Source organism: Balaenoptera acutorostrata, chromosome 14 (assembly GCF_949987535.1).
Source record: "Balaenoptera acutorostrata chromosome 14, mBalAcu1.1, whole genome shotgun sequence".
In the NCBI taxonomy this organism is placed as follows: domain Eukaryota; kingdom Metazoa; phylum Chordata; class Mammalia; order Artiodactyla; family Balaenopteridae; genus Balaenoptera; species Balaenoptera acutorostrata.
The window spans coordinates 85,730,086-85,750,502 of record NC_080077.1 but is presented as its reverse complement, the minus strand read 5'-3'; the positions used below and the strand labels follow the sequence as shown (position 1 = coordinate 85,750,502).

The following is a 20,417-nucleotide window of genomic DNA, read 5'->3' as shown; positions in this document are numbered from 1 at the left end:
GTCAGCATGAAGCCTAAATATACAGATATATGTAGTTGAACTTCAGTGATACACACACACTCCTCAATCATAAAGAACAAAAACAACACAAAAATTGGCATGGGTGAGGTGGGGTCAGGGTGGAAAGAATAGAATAGAATGCTGGGAGGGAGTGGTCATTAAAAAAAGATACATAGACTTGGTTAAAGAAAGTAAAATTTCTATCCTGAAGACATATTTATGCCAAAGTAAGTTCTAGATGTAGCAAAGATTTAAATATTAAAAAAAATTAAACCTCAAAAATACTCAAAGAAAAAAATAGAACAGATTTTTCAGGCCATAAAGTCAAGCGTAATTTACTTAGTTTAGTCTTAGACTAGTTTTTGAACATTTTGCTGGCTAGAACATAAAAGGAAATATGAAACTGTATTTTCGAGATCCTTGAGGAGAAAATTTACTTGTTAATCAAGGAAGCAGAGCTTTTTGAACATTTTATATGAGGCAGTGTTCTTAGTAACATCTCTGTAGTAACTGTGGTGACAGATTTCATGACATTGTTTAAGTTGTCTTCAAGAAAACGTGTAGCTTGAAAATGTAACTTGGTGTTTGTAATGGATTATGGAGGTACAAAACATTCAAGACCAAGTGTATTGCCTTTTTAATGGTTCATTTCAAACTAAGGAGAAAACATGAAATCCCTGGACAATTAAATTCTCCAGAAATATTATTTTTCTCAACTAGGCTGCTGAAAGGAGTTGAGTAGCAGGTTATTTGAAGTAGGCAGCTGTTCTTTTTTAATAGTTTAGAGCATAACTTCCCAAACAGAGGGCTGTAGTTCACTGGTTTTCTGTGGGATTGGTTATAGGTACAAAGCAAGATCCTGTATTATTAAATGTGTAAGGATTTTGAAAGCAATTATTACGTAATATACAGTCTTTGAAATTGTATTTGAACACGTTTGCACGGTTCCAACTGTCAGCTTCTTCAAGTAAGAATTAACTGTTTTCGAGTGCACGATTTTTGATGAGTGCCTGTCACAGAGGATGCTGTGTGTGGCCCCGTAAGCCGTGGGGCTCCTCCTGCAGGTGAGGAGGGTAAAGGCGCGGTGCACTCCTGCAAAGTCAGATGGAGGAGACCGTGAAGTTTCACTTTAAAGAAGAGCAGGGAAGCCTAACCACATGGACAGATCTTGTGGGGGGCTTGTCGGCGCTTGCAGGCAAAGCCAGAGTTGTTCTTCGGAAACTGGCCCTGGACTGCTGTGCGGTGAAGAGGAAGAAGCGGTGGGCCAAGACCCCGGGCCCCACACTGCGGAGCACAGGGGTTGTTTTAAGGCCGCTGGTTCTAGAGAGGCCGCGGAGCAAAGTGATTGAGAAAGTTGTCTCTGGAGCCAGACGGCCAGGTGGGCCTGGGCGGTGCTGACAGGATGCCCGAGCGCAGGCGCCTGAGCGCCCTTGTCTGCGAGGTGGGGTGGCAACTGTCCCCCTGCAGGGGCTGTGAGGACCAGCTAAGCTAGCGCGGGTAAAGCATTTACAGCGGGGCCTGGCACGCTTTTTGTTGAGGTATAGTGGATTTACAGTGTTGTGCTCTTTTTAGACGGGCACGTCGTGAACACTCAGTAACGTCGACTTGTCAGTTACCAGGAGGATTAGTCCATCTGTTCACTGTGCAAACCCTCGCTGTTGCTGCTTCAAGTATCTTTCTGATCTTAAGCAGTTAGCTTCCCTAGTGAATCTGCTGTGATGGATTGGTTGCTAAATGTACTACTGAGTAAACAAACAAGCGGACCCATTGTGTGGTATTACTGAGTATAGAAGAATTACTTTTTTTTTTTTTTTTTTTTAAATTTTTTTTTATTTATTTATATTTATTTTTGGCTGTGTTGGGTCCTCGTTTCTGTGCGAGGGCTTTCTCTCGTTGCGGCAAGCGGGGGCCACTCTTCATCGCGGTGCGCGGGCCTCTCACTGTCGTGGCCTCTCCTGTTGCAGAGCACAAGCTCCAGACGCGCAGGCTCAGTAATTGTGGCTCACGGGCCCAGTTGCTCCGCGGCATGTGGGATCTTCCCAGACCAGGGCTCGAACCCGTGTCCCCTGCATTGGCAGGCAGATTCTCAACCACTGCGCCACCAGGGAAGCCCTAGAAGAATTACTTTTTGAGAATATTTGTGAGAAATAATTCACGTTTAGTGGTATTGGATGGTAAGGCATTCAGAGATGAGTGGTTAGGTAGTGGCATCTGTTGTCTGTTGAGGTCACTCCTCATTCAGCTTTAAGCAGATCCTATTTCCTGTGGTGGTAGGTATGTTCCTTACAATCCAATTCTATCCACCCTTGGCAATATTTTTTTTTTTTATTTATTTACTTAAAAAAAAATGAGGTATAATTACAGAGAGAATCCAGATAAAAGTGAGTTTTACGTACCTTGGCAGATGTCTTTACAGTCGTCCACCTGTATCCTCCGGAGGTTGGTTCCAGGACCCCCACGGACACCGAAATCCGTGGGTGCTCAAGTCCTTTACCTGAAATGGTGGAGTTCCTGGACACGGGGCCGCGCATGGGCAGAGCTGACTGTGTGCGTCAGCAGGACCCCGGTACAGATACTCTGAGCGCGTCCATCACTAGGGAGAGGTTCCTTGTGTCCATTTCTAGTCAGGACCCCCAGGGGCAGCCGCTGTACTGATTTCTGTTCCCTCAGGTTGCTGTGCATTGGGACTTTTGTCTTTTGGAGTCCGTTCTTACTAACTCTGAGTGTAGGTTCAGATTGGGGAAAGTGAAGATCGCAGTGTGATTTAGTGTTCCATATCCTTACGATGTAAGAATTTATCTAACATAGAAACTGCTTGGGCGATACTTGCTCATAGAGTAAGAGAAGTGCCTTCACTGCGTGTGGTCAGTTCTGCTCTGGGTCTTCCCCACCAGCACCCGGACATGTCATGGGGATCGTGTCTCTCATTTTCAAAGAGGATACTTCGTTTTGGTTTTATTTATTTATTTTTCTATCTTTTATAAGTAAATGTGGAAACATTTAATCTCTGAGCCCCATCACCCTGTTGAATAAAAGTGGTTTTTGTTAACATATTAAGTTTTGCCTCAGGACTTCTTATCAACTGATATTATATATACATCATATTTATGCCAGTTATTTATATATATGTTTGTGTGGCAGTCAGTGTTTAGGGTATCTGTCATATTATAGCTGTGTTAGAATTGCTGTATGCTTACTTTTAAAAGAAAATAATTTATCTACCGAAACTTACTTTTATTTTGATAGAATGGAAATAGAGTTATTCACCTTAAATTTTAATAAAAGTTTTTTTAATCATGGTTCATAGATTAAATGTCTTTGATCTTGGGTTTATTGTTGGGTACTTCTCAAATTTTTGGAAAGGATCAATGTTTCAATATTTTTACAAATACTATAACTTTTCTTTAAAATTTTGTACTAGTTCATCAACTCCACGTCTTGATTACCATTTTTCCCCATTATTTAAAAATTCTTAATTATTCATTTTTCAGTGTCTGTATTGAAGGAGTTAAAATAAAGAATACAGTACACAACAAGGTCGTACTGTATAGCACAGGGAACTATATTCAATATCCTGCAAGAGACCATAGTGGAAAAGAATGTGAAAAAAATTATATATATATAGATGTATAACTGAATCACTCACTTTGCTGTGCACCAGAGAGTAACACAACACTGTAAATCAGCTGTACTTCAATAAAAAAGATAAATTAAAAAAAAGAAATGGGGATTAAAAAAAATGAAGAGTAAAGTTTCTTAGCTCACTTTGTAGATAGTCGTGTAAATTGTGTTGTCCGATAAAACACCTCAGTGAGGCTTTGTCCATAGTGGAAAGTATACTCCGTATATTTGGTGTTTAAACTGATGACTTTTGGACCACTTTTAATATTTTATGTATCTATAAATCTTTTAGTAATCTTCTCTCACATGCTCTTTGTTTTACTACTTACTAGTGTCATTTATTGATATGGTACTTGGTATATTTTTGGAAACACCAAGCCCACACAACTAAAATGTACTCATTTATAAAATATATCCCGTCTCCCTAGGCATAGTGGACTTGCCTTCAACATTTTGTAGGCATTTTCCCTTCCGTGTCTTTATAGCTTTACCATTTGTGCTGTAGCTTTGGACTACACTTTGGACTAGAAGGGGGGGGGTCTTTGAACCCAGCTCTCCTCACATCACTGTGTACTGTTACAACAGAAGAACAGAAGCTCTCCTCTCATTTTCTGTCCACGCATCCTCCGAATGTTTCCGATCTGACTTCCAGCTGTTTGTTCTCTTGGTCTAGGGGCAGGGTGGAGGAAGGTGGTGGGTGCCGGGTTCTCTGCCTTTATTTTCATTCTCAGCCTTCCTTCCTGCTTTTCCACCTAATTAAAAAAATTATGTTCATTTGGAGACATCTTTAAACTCTTTCCTCCTCTTTGAAACACGCTGCCTCACTCCCGCCTTTCATGAAAGTTTCCCTTGTGCCCTCTGACCCCCAACAAACAGCCCTCGACTCTGTTGTGTTCCTTGACTCGCTGGTTGGCTTGTTCACCAGTTAGCGTTTACCAAGGACTCACGGTGGCCGGCCACTGTCCTCCAGCGACTAGCTCTTACCTTCCTTCAGCAGCTGGATTTCTTGAGTAGGGTCTTTACCTGCGATTTCATTTCTTTGCCTGACTTTTGCCTTTGCTAGCGTGTTTTATTCCTGCCACTCTGCTGAGTTCACGCTCGCAAAGAACACAGTCACTCCTCTGGCCACAGGAGTGGCCCAGCTCTCCGTCCACCTCCGCCTTGGACTCCCTGCTTCCCTGACACTCATCGCTGCCTCCTTGAAGCCTTTTCTGTGTAAGAGAAGCTAAAGTTACTATCCGCATCTTTTGTTTTGTTTCATTATTTAGTCGCTGTAGTTTTTTCCTGTTTCTTTTTCTGCTTTTCCCTCCTGCTGGAGACTTTATACAGTTTTGTCTTTCTCCATGTGGAAAACTCAGTTACTCTCATGGGTTCAGCCGGTATTTTTCTGTGCAGATGGTTTTTCCCTCTCTTTCCAGTAGTGACTTCTGTAGAGTTTCAGTTCTTCTTTTAGATTGTCTGTTCGAAACCTTTGGTATTCATGGATTCATCATGCCTTAAGAAACCTTAGATATCCTTGGTGTGAAGTAATTGGTAATTTTCCCAGGTGTGTTTGGTAAGGCTGGAGTTAGCCCGTTAGGTTGATTCCAAGGCACTGGAATTTCAACATGGTTTTACATTATCTACTCATATTTGTATATTGAAGAACTCTTATTAAGTAATTAAAAATCTTGTTGCTTTGTGAAAAATGTTTTGCATAAAACATAGAAAGCTGACTGCTAATGCAATGATAGAAGTTAAGAGAAAGGAATAGATGTGACCAGGCATGGATTTTTTTTTTTTTGCTAGATAACATGGTGCATTTGAGTAGAATAAAGAACAGAATATCAGAATTAACAGCTGCTCTTTAACAGTATTAACAGAACCTCTAGATGTTTCTTATGGAAACAGGAAAAAAGGATTTATGAAATTGTTTCAGTGTTTCATTATGGAAAATTTTGCCCACAGTCATAGTAATTAATGTGTACATTTGTAAATGTTAAGATTGGTAGATGTCTATTTACCTGTAGCTTGGTACATCTAAAATTTAAATAATCATCTGGTTGTCCAGACTGGCGTTCTTTCCTGTGCCTTTGTATTCCATCAGCTCTTAATTTTTTCGTTGTTTCTGTTGCTTTCCATTTTTCCCCCTTTTCTCCGCATGTTCCAATATACTTGTGAAATTCCAAAAATACGGCAGCCATAGGGAGTCTAACTTAAGCTAGTGTGTGGAAGTTCCAGGGTAGTATATGCAGGTACTAGAAGGCAGTACTTTTCAGCATTTCAAGCCGTCCCACGCTGAAATTGACTGCCTTGGAGGGTAGTCAGTTTACCATCCCTGGGATGGTTTGTGCAGAGGCTGGACGAGCACCTGGAGGTGTGTAGCTGGGGTTCAAGCAGTGGATGGCAGGTGGGGAGCAGGTTGGACGACTGAAGTCTCTTCCATGCTTGAGATTCTTTGATTGTATGCCCAGTCCTCTTTGGTTACCACAGCAGTTCAAAATACATTTTCATTATCTGTGTTAGGATAAAGACGGTGTATCACAGTTAGAGATGTGATTCCACTTTTTCCAGAAGTCAAATTCCACCCCAGAGGATAAAAATTTTCTGAACTCTTCAGTAATTCAAAAGAATGTGACAAGATGATTGGGTTAAGTCTGAAAGACGGGTTCTAAAAATGTTCTGGACAAACTTTTTTGCTCTTGATATTTTCTTTCATAAAGAGAAAATCACTAGCTAAATAAATAGGTATAGATTTCTATGATAACCTTGTCATTCCCGGAAAAACCTACTATAAGGTAACTTGGTGTAGCCTTTAGTTTAATTTGGCAATAGATGTGTCATAGCGTTGACCTGCTTGTCTTAGTTTAAACTTTTGGTTTTTCTTAGAAAAGGGTTTTTCCTGAGGAAGTTACTAACATCATGGATTTCTGGCTGATCTTCGTCAGTAAGCTTTGCTGTATTCTGTCACCTCAGCTTCAGTTCCTAATCAGGCCAAATCAGGGAGAGCAGGCAAAAGGGACTTGATAGTTACTTTAACTACTTCTCTGTGGGTAGAAAAGCACCTAAAATGACAGGTACTTTTTATGTTGTGGTCACGTTGTGTGCATCCTCCGGGGTAGAATTGGGGTGTAAAAGATTTAAGAGGTTGGGGATGAAAGTGGCTGAATACACTGAAGAAGCTTTCTCCTCTTTCACTTTCTGACATAGTATGTTTTGGATGGAGTTATGATAAATTTTATTCTCTAGAAGCGTATTAATTTTGTGAAATGAAACGACTTGCAGTTGATGTTAAGTTCAGCCTCCTGTGAGCTCCCTCTGCCGTCTTTAAAAAATGGAAACCGGGAACTAGAGTGCTGTTAGGCAATCAGAACTTAAACTTTACTTGAATCATGCGGTTGTGCAGGTTTGTTTTACTTGGAACAGGATCCAAGGACGTATCACATTGATCCTTTCTCCGGGCCTGGTCTTAGCTCTTGGTGAGTAGTTAAATTGTCAAGTTCATTGCAAAAAATGGCATTACGGCACCATTGTAAGCCTTTAGGTGCAGGTGAGACAAGTTAATATGTTTTCCTGGGAGTTCTGCAGAGGGGAAAGATGCATTAAATAAAACATATTATTAACAGTGATCTTACCTGTGTTTTCCAGTGAGGCTACTGGCACGTGTAAAACACTGTAACCGGCTCATTGTCTTTCTGTTTCCCGGCGGCGGTGTAGCTGTGTCGCGGCTGTTACACGGTCGTCTGGAGCTACTGCAGCCCTCTCTTGCTTGATGTTTGCATGATCTGTCTTCTTTCGTGCTTTTATGTTTGACCTGTCTCGGTCTTGAAATATAAGAGGTTTCTTCTAGACAGGAAATGCCTGCATGTGGTATGCTCTTCCAGTATGTAGTTTCAAATTTTTTATTTCAGTGACTTTTTAAAAACTAGTTTTTTAGTATCGTGCTTCCTTGTTTGAATTTCCTTTTTCAGTGACTCTCTTACCTGGCTGTTGGGTCTTCATTGCCTGACTCTATTATTTGTCATTTTCTCTTGGATCCTTTTCATTACTTTTTTTTTTTTCATTAAAATTTTTTTCTTCTTTTGCCTCTCCAGTTTTCTTAGACTGTTGTTTGCTGTGTTTATTTGCTCTGGTCATCTATTTAATTTCATATTCATTTCTGAAATATTTTTTCTTTTATTTCTAATTCTTTTCCTGAGTTTTCGTTTTAATTCTGCATGTTTCTAATTTCTGATTTAGTTATTCTTTCATAACACCACGTCCTTGAACTCATTTTACATATTCTTTCGTATTTTGTATTTATGTCTTTTAGCTTGTTCTGAATTAGTAGGCTACCATTTTGATCTGTTTCCTGGGTGTATTTGTTCTCGTGGGGCTTCACTGTCAGAGACATTGTTTCACGTCTTATTCTCCTTTTCTGATAACTATGTATGAGACTTGACCTTGATTGTTTTCTGTTGATCATCTTTATGTGACATTAGTTTCTCACTGCCTTTAAAACGAACTCTTATTCAAGATAGCTTTTCTAACCTCACAGACTTCTCTCTTCTGTTGTTTTCACATGATGTTTAAAAAGTAAAACCACTTGTTTTCTGAGATGATTGCTCTGTTCCCTCTCCCACTTTTCTCTGGACCTTCTCGTCCTTTATCTCCATTATCTCTGCCCTGCTCCGTTTTGAATCATTTCCCAGGAGTTTCTACGCAGTGTAGGGCCTTGTCCTGGAAGGGAGATCTGGTGGTTCCTCATGGGAGCGCCTCCCCGTTCCCAGCTTCTTGCACTTCCTTGCTCTTCGGGTGGGTAAAATCCCTTTCAGCTTCATCTGCCTTCTTCACGTTGCTTCACAGCAGTTTCCAGTTTGTATTTCTCCACTGTCTTAGTGTTCTGTTCTCAGATCCACCTGACACCTCATTCATTAGCTGCAGGCAGGTCTAGTGGTCATTATGCCTTGTCCTTACCTGATGGCATCTCGGGATTTGTGGGGATACTCCATCACCAAATTTTGGTGTGAATATTGTGCATGGGTTTTGGTGTTTTTAATCTAGTACTACTTTCTTTTTTTTTTTTTGTAAGGAGCTTCTCAGAGCTTCAGAAACCGTCACTGCTGTTACAGAATTCCCATGACAAGTAATATTTAATAGAATAAAGTTGTCATTAAGAAAGCTAATTTGAAGCACTCTATAATTTAACCACATTTGACCTGTATGTGTTAGAACATTGTTTAACCTCTCAAGGTTTTGACCCTTAGATAAATTTCCATAGTGCCTTATATAACCAGACACATAAAAAGCTTTCAGTATACAATTCTTGGTACACACTTATTCAAGAGACCCCTGGTCAAACAACTTTTTTCTTATTTTGTGGGAGGAGTACTCATTATAATTCCATCAAGCTGATGAAATTTCTCAAATTGTGGCCTCATGTACACACAACTTTTTTTTTTAATTGTGTATCCATTTTACAGATTTTCTGCAATGGCCCATTCTCAAACTGCTTAGAGGAAGCTTTTGTATTTTTTTTTGCATTTTAAATTTTATTTATTTATTTATTTATACAGCAGATTCTTATTAGTCATCAGTTTTATACACATCAGTGTATACATGTCAATCCCAATCGCCCAATTCATCACACCACCACCACCCTGCCGCTTTCCCCGCTTGGTGTCCATACGTTTGTTTTCTACATCTGTGTCTCAATTTCTGCCCTGCAAACCAGTTGACTGAGATTCAGCTTATGCCAACTCCTTGCCAGGATCGTTAAATGTGTCCTCAAAGAAGCAGAGCAAGGTGGCAGCACAGTGCTGGGTTTATCTATTACCTGATGTGCGGAGTGAGGTGAAGAAAGAAATGTGATACTGTCTATAACAAAATTTAATCTGTGAAGTTTAATAGGAGGTTTGCATTTTAAACAGTCCATTGGGGGAAAAGGTCACATTTATTTTGAATCTGAATGTGCATGATTGTGATTTTTCTCTTGATTTTATTAATTGTTTTTGAGGTTAAACTTTTAAAAATATCAGTAATGCTTTTCAGAATTCCCTTTTCCTAGTGACTGGCTATAGTTCTTGACTGGCTGTAGTTCTTGGCTCAAGTCACTCATTAACCCTATTAATTCCGTACTGTCGAGGTGGGACTGAGAGTGTAACCAAAGAAATCACAAGCTGCTTGAAGATACGGGCTTCTGTCCCATAGGGAGTGCTCTGTTGGGTACGAAGCTGTTGAGTGGCAGTGAATGTAGAATACCTGTGTGAGTGGATCATCTGGGAACACAATTATTGTTAATTTCATCGCACACAGTATTTTAGAGGCCAGGTTGCTTCTCTTCCTGCTTTGTGTGAATGTAAAATGATCGAGAATAGCAGGTGTGGTCAGAGCGCTGGCCTGGGACTCTGTAGACCTGGGCTCTGGGTTAGGCTTTGTCGGCTAAATGGCGGGCCATCTTCAGCAAGTTACTTAGTAGTGGCTCCTTTTTTTCCCTTAAAAAAAAAAATGCCCTCAGTGTCTAGTGATATCGTAAGTTCTAAGCATATCTTTTAAGTGTCTCATTACCTTTTTGACAGTGACCTTTATTAATTTCTAAAAGCATGCAGCAGTGTGCAGAGGGCCTTCTAGGCAGAAAGATAGAAAACGTATGTCGTATTTGAGAAAGTAAGGCAGTTATTGGGGGCAGTTGTATGTGCACAGGGGGTGAAGGTGAAAGTTGCGGGCAGGGGCTGGTGTGGCCTTGATCCTGTGAGGGATAGGGGATGGGGAGAGGGACAGCCTACGAGCGCTTAACGTGTTCTCAGTTGAAGAGCGACATCTAACGTTATGTTCCTTATGTTCCTTTTAAGAACATATATCCGAGGGGCTTGTTCCTGCAGTGGCCTGGGCAGTGGGTGACTAGATCTTCAGCTAAAGTAGTGGCAATGAGGTTGTAAATTAACGGGGTAAACCTACAAAAATATTAAAGTTAGAATCACTAAGACTTCTGACAGAAGGGGCAAGAGTCCAGATGACTCCTGAGGTGGGCCTTAAGCACCTAGGACGAAAGTAGTGGTTTATCCCTGGACTTCAAATGGTATGAATTTCATAGTAAGTAGAGATGACAGAAGACTGTAATGTGAAACTTTTCCAGTTTTATCATAACAGTGTTTAATTTTATTGCTTAAAAAAAAAGAATTCGTTCTCTGTTTGTAGCAACTAGCCAATGCTGCAACATATGAATCAAGATCTGAGAATATCTAGAAATTGTGAAAAATAGGAAAACTGGTACCTCTGATTCCACATCATCATTTAACAATTTTAATTTTTAAATACGTGTGGTTTACTTACTTTGTTCTTAAAAACAACAATTAAAACAGAAAGAGATCGACTCCCCTAAAACACAATTTCATGAAAACTGAAGGAATGGACTCTGTATTAAATATTTCCAAAGAGTTCCTGAGACCAAAAACAGTGGCCCTTCTTTTCCAGCAGCTGGAACCCAAAAGATCTTGAAACCAGTCCTGAAAAGCTTGCTGCTATGCAAGAAATCCTGGTGGCTTTTGAGAGGAGGATAGAGAACTATTCTGGAAAGTTTCAAGTGGTAGTAGAGGTGAGTCACTGACATGAAGAATTACCAGGGACTACAATTTCTCTTTTTAATTATGAGGTTTTAAAATATATATATACGTATACACACACACACACACACACACACACACACACACACACACACACACAACCCCCCCCCCCCCACACACACGTTAAGCTAAGGCAGTTGGAAATTTTAGTCTTTGTGTTCTAAAAATTTTAATGAATAGAAAATAGAGCAAGTAGTGCGCCCTCTCCCACACAAAACCAAATACCATTGAAATCTGAAGAAGCAGAAACTAATAAGAGTTGAAATTTCAATGATGTCATCTTCAGCAACAATAATGAAGGTAATGATACTGGGAAAACACCTGGCATGTAAATGCCATATTTATATTTTGAATGTATTTTGACTGTAAGATAATCTTGGATGGGACTCGTTAAATGTATTAATTTTATTCGATCATAACGTCTCTGATCGTCAGGAGACCCTGTTCTCTTAGTGGAGGTGGAGGGCCCTAGTGAGAGGAGGTCTCCTTGCTCTGAGTCACGTGCTGCTTGGATCCCTGGCTAAGCTCCCTCTGGATGTATTTTATTTAGGAACAGTGCAGGATTAATGAAGCCCCCCTCTGACTATTTTATTGTGTTGGGGAGTGGGAAACATATGGACATGGTACAAACATCAAAGGGTACAGAAGGTATAAAATGGGTGGTCTCTCTCCCGTTTTTGTCCCTCAGTCATCCAGTTTCCCTCTGTAGGAACAACCCTATTTTTCAGTTTCTTGTATATTCTTCCTGAAATGTTTTATGCATATATACAAACATATAGGTGATACACATTTTTAGCTATTTTCGTATCCTTACACAATAGTCTTTTGACCTGGGAGTAAGAGTCTTCTTCCCCGCGCCCCCCCCCCCCCACCCGCGTCTATTTCTCAGAAAATGGGTAGAAGTGTTTTAATTTACATAGTTTTTTACCTTTTTTTCCTCCAGATTTAGCATAGACCTGTAGCATCCTTCCATGACACGCTAATGTGTAAGATTCTATTGATTATTTTGATGTTTTGCATTTTTGCCATTGGGAGTTTAGAAGATCTAATTGCCACATTGTAACCTAGTCATTTGCAACAAAGCAATTAGTCATCTCAATCCTTTATTTTGTAGCTGTTATTCTTTTTTCCACTTATTCCATTTTTAAAAATAGCCAGTAAACCCCAAAGGGCAAGTCAGTACACACATAAAAATTTATGAAAACTATGCAGATAGCTTCCTGAAACAATCCATTAGTGTGGGTTTTAGTTTGCTCATAAATGGTTGCTGCTGAGAGAGAGAAAGTGCAGGAGACGCTCCAGGGACACTTGGGATAGGTGCTGAGCAAGGGGGAGGGCGCACAAGGTGAAGGAGAGGGGAGGCCCAGGGGCCTGGTTCCTAAACACAGACCCTGGCCCTGGGCTGGCCTGCGCTGGGTGTGCGCGGCCTGGGACGAATAGGAGCAGCGTGCCCTGGAGCAGTGGTGTCACGTGGGTAGGTTCCACGTCCCAGGATTTTGGAAGATTAAAGAAAAGAAGAAATGTGACAAATTTTATTCTCAGGAGAATGAATCATTGAGTTGGAACTTCAGGTGGCCTGTCATTTATCTTGTCTTTTATTATTTCCTGATATTGACAATGACTTAAACTTGGGCACTCTTTGTTTCTGTATGTTCCTGTTGCCTTTTATCTTTGCATTCATTTCATGGCCCTTTTTGTGTAAAACTGTTTTCGTGTGCTGCTTAATTACCATGTTTTTCCACTGGAGATGCCCCATTGACATAAAACAATGCCTTTTTTTTTTTTTTTTTAAACATACACAGTAGTGTTACATAAAAATAAAATTTCCTATTAAATTTGTTTGCTTACTTATTGATAATGCCTTTAAAAAATCTATTCCCACTTTTTTTTTTTTTTAGTTTTTGGGTATGTTTATTAAATTACACAATCCAATAAATAAATGCCAATTAAAACTTTAAATTGACAACCTCAGTTCTCTTCAGTCTCTGTAAAACATTAAAACGTTTAGAACTCTTTTAGAATGTAAGTTTTATTGTTTTTTAGTGCTAAAACTGGGACTGGGTGATATGTTGTCTACTTTGAAAGTTTCAGAAGTAGAAATGCTTCATCTGCATTAGATTGTGATGACAATGTGTTTAGCCCATAGAGGCTTTTCAGCATTTCGATTCAAACAGTATTTTTAAAAATTGAGTCTCAAGTGATGGGTGAGGCTTTGGGCAGCTGTTGTTCTGTGTACTGGGTTGTGGGGGAGAAGCTGAAAGCCCTCAGATTATGAGGACAAGGGCTTTTAATAGCGGGCTTTGGGATTCGTAAGTGTGTCCTATTATGCCATTTCCAGGTGAAGCCTGCCTTTGCGGTTATAATGGTGGTGGTTTTGGATGAAGATCATTCATCAAAAAGTACAATATAAAATTCATCTTTCTAGGACCATATAAAGTATAAAAGGAGGACAGATTGAATTTAATAGGCATAGTAAATAACATTACTTTTAAAATATGTCCTGCCTAAATGGCATTTATCATAACTGTGGAGTACACATTTCACTTATTCTTCAATATATTAATGTATTTTTCTTAAAGTAAAAATGAATGTTGACTTTGTATTTCATATATTCTCACAATGGTTTGTTTGTCAAGAATATCAATACATTTCTGCTCACTGGATGCTTGGCTTGTTTTTAAAAAATCAATTTTGAGATGAACTATAGTTTACTATGTAAATAAATATCTATTTTAAAATGTTTTTAAAACTCTGTAACTGATTCCTTGAATTACCCAGCAGGGAACCTCTTTGTGCTTGTTTCCTCATCTGTAAAATGAAAGCTGAGCCTTTAAAGCAGAGAGCCTGGTGTTCGTGAGCCCTGCGTGATATGGTCCCCAGTTCCATTGGCTGCAGCCTGAGGTGTCTAGACTGCCAGTGGCTGATGTTGGTTCTGTCAGGAGTTAAATTCTAGTGGAGACTCTTGGGCCTGTTACTTAACATCTTGCAGCTTCAGTTTCCTTTCCTGTCAAATTAGTGTAATAATATCTAAATCAGAATTTTAAAAACTTTTAAATGGCATATATATAAGCAATTTATATAATATATATGCAATTTATATGCAATTTATATATTATATATAATACATCTAATTTATAATACTGTATTATTTATATATATTAATAAGATATTGAGGCTAATGCTTGTTACTGTAGCTGTTAGGCTGTTTCATTATTTTCTTCTGCCAATTACCAGAATTTGCTCTTAAGTCCAACAGAATAAATTTTCACGTGTCCTATAGGGCCCTTGCCTGTAGTGTCTTGACACTCTGAGGACAGCTAGTTTCTACCACACTCCTATCACCTCCCCAGAATGCCAGCTCCTGTTGTTTTTTTCTCCTCACTCTAACCATCTCCAGTGGCTGAACCAGTTTCATCTCCACTAATCCTTTCACTGCAGACTTTCCTTCCACCCTACTCTGTTCTACTTTTTAGAAACTTAGAAATTATCTGAGCTTACTAGTGTCTTCCTTCTCCTTACAAAATGATCTCTCTACATCCGTGATGTTATTGATTCCTTGTTTCCCCCAGTCCCAGCTAACAGAGACACACACACACGCGAGCACTTGCGTCAAGTCACTTTTTGGCAGTGGTCTCCTGTAGAAATGGCTCATAATTTCACATCACTTCTCCCTTTCAGATTTTATACCTTTTTTTCCTCCTGTCTAACTGTGATGGATAGCATCCCTAGAACAAAATTAAATAATTTGGTATAATGTACATGTATGCCGTGTTCTTAATTTTTTATTTTGCCCAAATAAAATATTAATGACCTATATTAAAGAGAATATTTATATAAAATGTATAGAGTCATATTTATTGAATATAAGATAATATCACTGTAAGAAACACCTACATTTTATGGACTAATTAGAAAAAAATGATCACTTACAAGACACGATCAGTTGTGAGATGTATTTCCACTTCATGAATGTTGTCATATGAAGAAAAATGTAACTTTGGATCAATGAGATATGGCACGTATAGCAGATACTGTTTTTAGTCCTGCTAAGTAATTTTCTGTTAAAATTTTTATGTACTCTTGTTTGTGTGTTAGAAACTTCAAGTTTTCTCATTTTTGTAGCTTCTGTGAGCTGTATCTAAGTTACTTTTTGCTTCATTGCATATATTATGCACACTTTCTCTTGGTCTCGTTCTTTCCAAATGTTTGATGCCTTTATGATGACGTGAGTTGGTCGTCTCTACTCCTGAATTCCCACGTGCCCCCGCACAAAGATGCGGCGTCATTGAATGCTTGCGATGGAAAACGGTTTTCCTTTTTTCAGGAAGGGTTAGCTGTCCTGAAAGTTTCTCCGCTCTTCTCCCCACTCACAGGATTGTCCCCTAGCCCTCCTCACGCTGACTGACTCCATGCCACTGTGCCTCATGACGCGGAGGAGCCCTCGGCCTACTCTCTCCTCTCCAGAGCGAAATAGCAAAACATTTTCTTTTTTTTTCAGCTTACTATCCCTTAATGGTTCCCAGCCCTTTATTACTTCACTTTCTCGTTATCTCTAGAGGAATGACTTCGAAATCTCGTTTACCCTGAAAGAATTCTTATGTTGAGGTTGGGTGGTGTAGGTGTCCAGAAATGGGTTTACATTAGTATTTTGCATAACTTAGAACTCTCAGTTGGGAGAAAAGTCACTGTATTTTTTTATCTGAAGGAAGAGGGTTCTGTATCCCCTTGAGGGCTACAACTCAAGGATGACATCTAGTGATCTGTTAAGCCTGGATTGTCTTCTTGGGGACGTGGGGGGGGGGTGTTTAGGAAATCAGGGGAAAAAGGAATTATAAAAGCAGATCTTTCAACCAATTAAAACATTTTAAGGAACTTAAGCTCCATGAAAATGATGTAAAATAGTGATAGAATAATGTTTTGTTTGTAAATGTTAATTCAGTTTCTAATGTAGTAGAATATCCTGGAAGTACTCTTTGGTTAGTCCTTACTCATAGATGATCCAGAAACTTAATAATCATTTCAACCAGTTTAATTATCTTATGCCTCCTTGGCAGTGGTTCTTAACCGTTGGGGTTGATAGATTTTAGGGAGAGTCCTGTGAACTCCTGAACTTGTATGTAAAATTTGGCCATTAGGCACAGCGTTTTGGTAGCGAGAGGAGGACCCATAGCTGTTGGCAGAATCTTAAAGAGATTAATAACCCCAAGAAAGTGAATCCGCTTCTGTTGTGTTCTAGGGCGGCCCTGTTTCTGCCTGACTGCTCTCCATTGTGGCCTTGATTGTAAATCATGAAAACCTCACAGTATGTTGAAGCTCAAAACAAAGAAAATTTGATCTTGAGTTACTAGCCTTAGAAATGGCAGTGTTGTTCAAGTGGTACATTTAAAACAATAGTAATACCACGAACTGCCAGGGAATCCACTTTTAGGAAGTAGTGAGTGTAAATGAAGGTGGTATTGTAGTCACGGAAAAAGACATTAGAAAACTGCAGATCCATGTATGTTGAAGACGTGTGAAGGATTAAAACTATGCTTCTGTTTTGAACTTGAGTAATTCATTTCATAGTTGTGATATAAATTATTTTTCTAAAGAATATATATTGGAAATGATAAATGTCTGGTGTTTGTATGTATGTGTGTATAGGAATTACTTTTTAATGTTTATATGAGTAATGAAAATATGTGATTTTTTTTATTATAGTGCATGCAAGATATGGGAAATACTAAAGCAAGACTACTATATGAAGCCAATCTTCCAGAGAACTTTCGAAGACCACAGACAGATCAGTATCCTTTAACATTTCTTTATTGTGGGGTTTAAAACAATCAGCTCATTTTTATAGTTCATATTTTAACTTTGTATTGAATATTTAGGAAGATGTGACCTTTATCATACTGTTGTTCATGAAAAATAGAAATTGATTTGCCCTGAGCTATGCTTAGTATATGGTAAGTTTTTAATAGGAATCTGGTAATACATGATCTATATAGTATTTTTATGTAATTATTATTAAGTATAAAATATTATAACTGATTCCTCTTGATTGATCTCCAACTCTTGATTGGAGCATATAGGTTGTTTATTACTTTAGACTATTATTAGAGATTTGATTTGTGAGCATCTTGAGTATTTTTGAAAAATCATTTCCAGAGAAGTTTCTTTTGAATATTTATTTATTTATTTGGCTGCATTGGGTCTTCGTTGCGGCACTTGGGCTTCTCTCTAGTTGTGGCGTGTGGGCTCTAGAGTGCATGGGCTCAGTAGTTGCAGCGTGCGGGCTCTCTAGTTGTGGTGCACGGGCTTAGTTGCCCCACAGCATGTGGGATCTTAGTTCCCCGACCAGGGATTGAACCCATGTCCCCTGCATTGGCAGGCGGATTCTCAACCACTGGACCACCAGGGAAGTCCCTGGAGGAATTTCCTTTGATCACCTTTATGTGGTAATTATGTGAAGCAGTTGACAGACAAATCCCATACTCGGTGGACGTGGATGGCGGCAGGGATGTGGGGTCGTGTCACTGCTGACCTTCCGTGGGTCACAGGCTGCGCGGCTCTATCTCCTTTCGCATCTGACCTAATGAATGAGGGGAATATTTTCTCACAGGCATTTTAGTCAGGATTTTTTTTTTTCACATGTTAAAGAGAAATCGTTTGATTTTATAGGATTCCTTGAACTCATATTGAAGTTTGAGAAAAAGCTCATCAGAGTAAGATTATCTAATTGATTGCAGGTATATGTGATTTTATCCAAAGGTGATTTTTGTGATTTTGGCAATATAACGTAGTTTCTTAAAGATCAGTTGTGTACTGGACTCCCCTGGTGATCCAGTGGTTAAGAATCTGCCTTCCAGTTCAGGGGACGCGGGTTCGATCCCTGGTCGGGGAACCAGGATCCCACGTGCCGGGGTGGGGGGGCAACTAGGCCCGCGTGCCGCAACTACCGCGCCCACTCACCACAACTAGAGAGCCTGTGCGCCACAACTACCGAGCCCGCGTGCCACAACTAGAGAGCCTGTGCGCCACAAATACTGAGCCCACGCGCTGTGCAGCCCTCACGTCACAACTAGAGAGCCCGCACACCACAACTACTGAGCCCGCGAGCCACAACTTGATAGAAGTCCGCATGCCACAAGGAAGAGCAGAGCCCACGCGCCACAACGAAAGATCCCACATGCCTCAACTAAGACCTGACGCAGTCAAGTAAATAAATATTTTTAAAAAAATTATGTGTAACTTAAAAAAAAAAAAAAGAACAGTTGTATACTACCCATGTGTATACTAAAACAGTTTGTGTGATCAAACAATGAAAAAAATTGATCTTTTCTCAGAGATACAGGCCATTATATATATATTTTCATATTTGTATAGAAACCTTTTGGGTTATATTCAAGAAGTTAATATTTGTTCTGTTCTGTTTCTGCTTCCCCCACCTCCTTCCCACACATTTAGCAGTCTGATATCCCAGGCTATTTTTATTATAGCAAGATCCTAGGGTAGGAGTGGGTGGTACATTTCAGGCATAAAAAATTGTGTGAGCAGAAGTATGAAGGTGTGAGGACACTTGACATTTTAAAGTTTTGATATGACAAGATTTAAGTTTCGTGGGGCCAGTGGCAGAAGAAGCTCATTTTTCCAGATTGTGAAGGGTTTTCAGTACCATATAGAGCAGCATATAGGTAGCATATAGAGCAGTACCTCATTTCATTGGCCCAAAGGATTGAAGGATTTGAAAAGCCATGACGAGTTTTGAGGCAGGAGAAACATTAGAAATATTAGCTTCTACCACAAGGAAGATGAGTTGGAGGAGGTCGTGGGGTCACAGAGGGCACGTAGACTACTAGTACAGCCCTGAGAGGAGCAGTGATGAAGAGATGAATTACGTAGGAGACTTGAGAACAGGCAGGGGGGAATTGGGGAGAGTGGAAGGGAGCTGGGAAGGCAGGAGCAGTTGGATTAGGTTAAGATTGCCTCTGTTTCCAAGGAAGACACTGCGATGACCCCAAGGTTCCTAGCTTGGCTAAGGTTCTGTGAGTGAGGTAAACTTCTTTGGGGAAGGAATTCAGTACCAGATGAAGGTGTAAGGGTTACAAGTTGAAGACAGTGAGCCATCACTTTGGGCAGGATGAGGTGTCTGTGGGACACATGCATGGAGATGCCCATCTAGAAGCTGGAAACAGGAGTCTGGACCCTAAAAGAAAGCAGGAAATGCAGTGTAGACTGGAGAGTCACTTAGCATGTAGGTGATAGAAAAATGCTTGCTAAAGTTGTGTTTACCTAGGGCAGTGGTCCCGTATTCTTTTCTTAAATAAATTTATTTATTTTTGGCCTTGGGTCTTTGTTGCTGCGCGCGGGCTTTCTCATTGCGGAGAGAGGGGGCTACTGTTCGCTGCAGTGCATGGGCACTCTTCTCATTGCGGTGGCTTCCCTTGTTGCGGAGCACGGGCTCTAGGCGTGCGGGCTTCAGTAGTTGTGGCACGCGGGCTCAGTAGTTGTGGATCGCGGGCTCTAGGGCGCAGGCTCAGTAGCTGTGGCTCACGGGCCCAGTTGCTCCGTGGCGTGTGGGCTCTTCCCCGACCAGGGCTGGAACCCGTGTCCCCTGCATTGGCAGGCAAATTCTTAACCACTGCACCACCAGAGAAGTCCCTGGTCCTGTATTCTTTTTGGGGGTTTTATTGAGAATCTTGGGCATGCTGTTTTCCTTCTCCTCTGGGAAGTGAGGGCGTAGGGCAGAATCCTGAGGAAGAGAGCATGGTGGAAGGAGATACCGCAGAGCAAACAAGCTGTGTTCCAGGTGGTGGTTACCACTGCTTGCTACTCGTATTAGCTTATTCCTTTTCTGCTCCTCGCCCCCAGGCCTGAGTTAACATGTAAAATCCCTCAGATTGAAGAAGCTCCCTTGTCTGGAAGTTTGTGTGTATGTGTGTGTGTGTTTGTGTGTGTGGGTGGGGGGGGTTGGTTTGGTTTGAACTGGGATTTTTGGACTTCTCTTGAACGTTAAGAGGGTAAATTACTTGAGATTCTTGACATTTGGTGTCCTTTATGTGGTATGTGGTGGATGAATGTGGCTTCCAAGGGATTTAATTCATCCCCGTGATGCTGTGTTGCTTTGACAAAGCCCTGAAGGTATTCGGGGAGGACAGGACCTCGGTGTCCTCTTACACTGCCCTCTTCTGTGTACCATTTGGTACACATTGGTAGGAATTCTGTTTCTTAAGT

The 20,417-nt window shown here is 40.3% G+C and overlaps 1 protein-coding gene across 3 annotated transcripts in view; it reads left to right on the top strand.

Annotated features, from left to right (window-relative positions):
- The window catches only part of SMAP1 (small ArfGAP 1), a 152,916-nt gene that overhangs the window by 52,694 nt on the left and 79,805 nt on the right, over positions 1–20,417 (top strand). For all 3 annotated transcript variants that reach the window (XM_057527961.1, XM_057527960.1, XM_057527962.1), the window contains one exon: positions 16,902–16,987. In XM_057527961.1, coding sequence (XP_057383944.1) covers positions 16,902–16,987 — 86 coding nt within the window. The remainder of the gene's footprint in view (positions 1–16,901; positions 16,988–20,417) is intronic.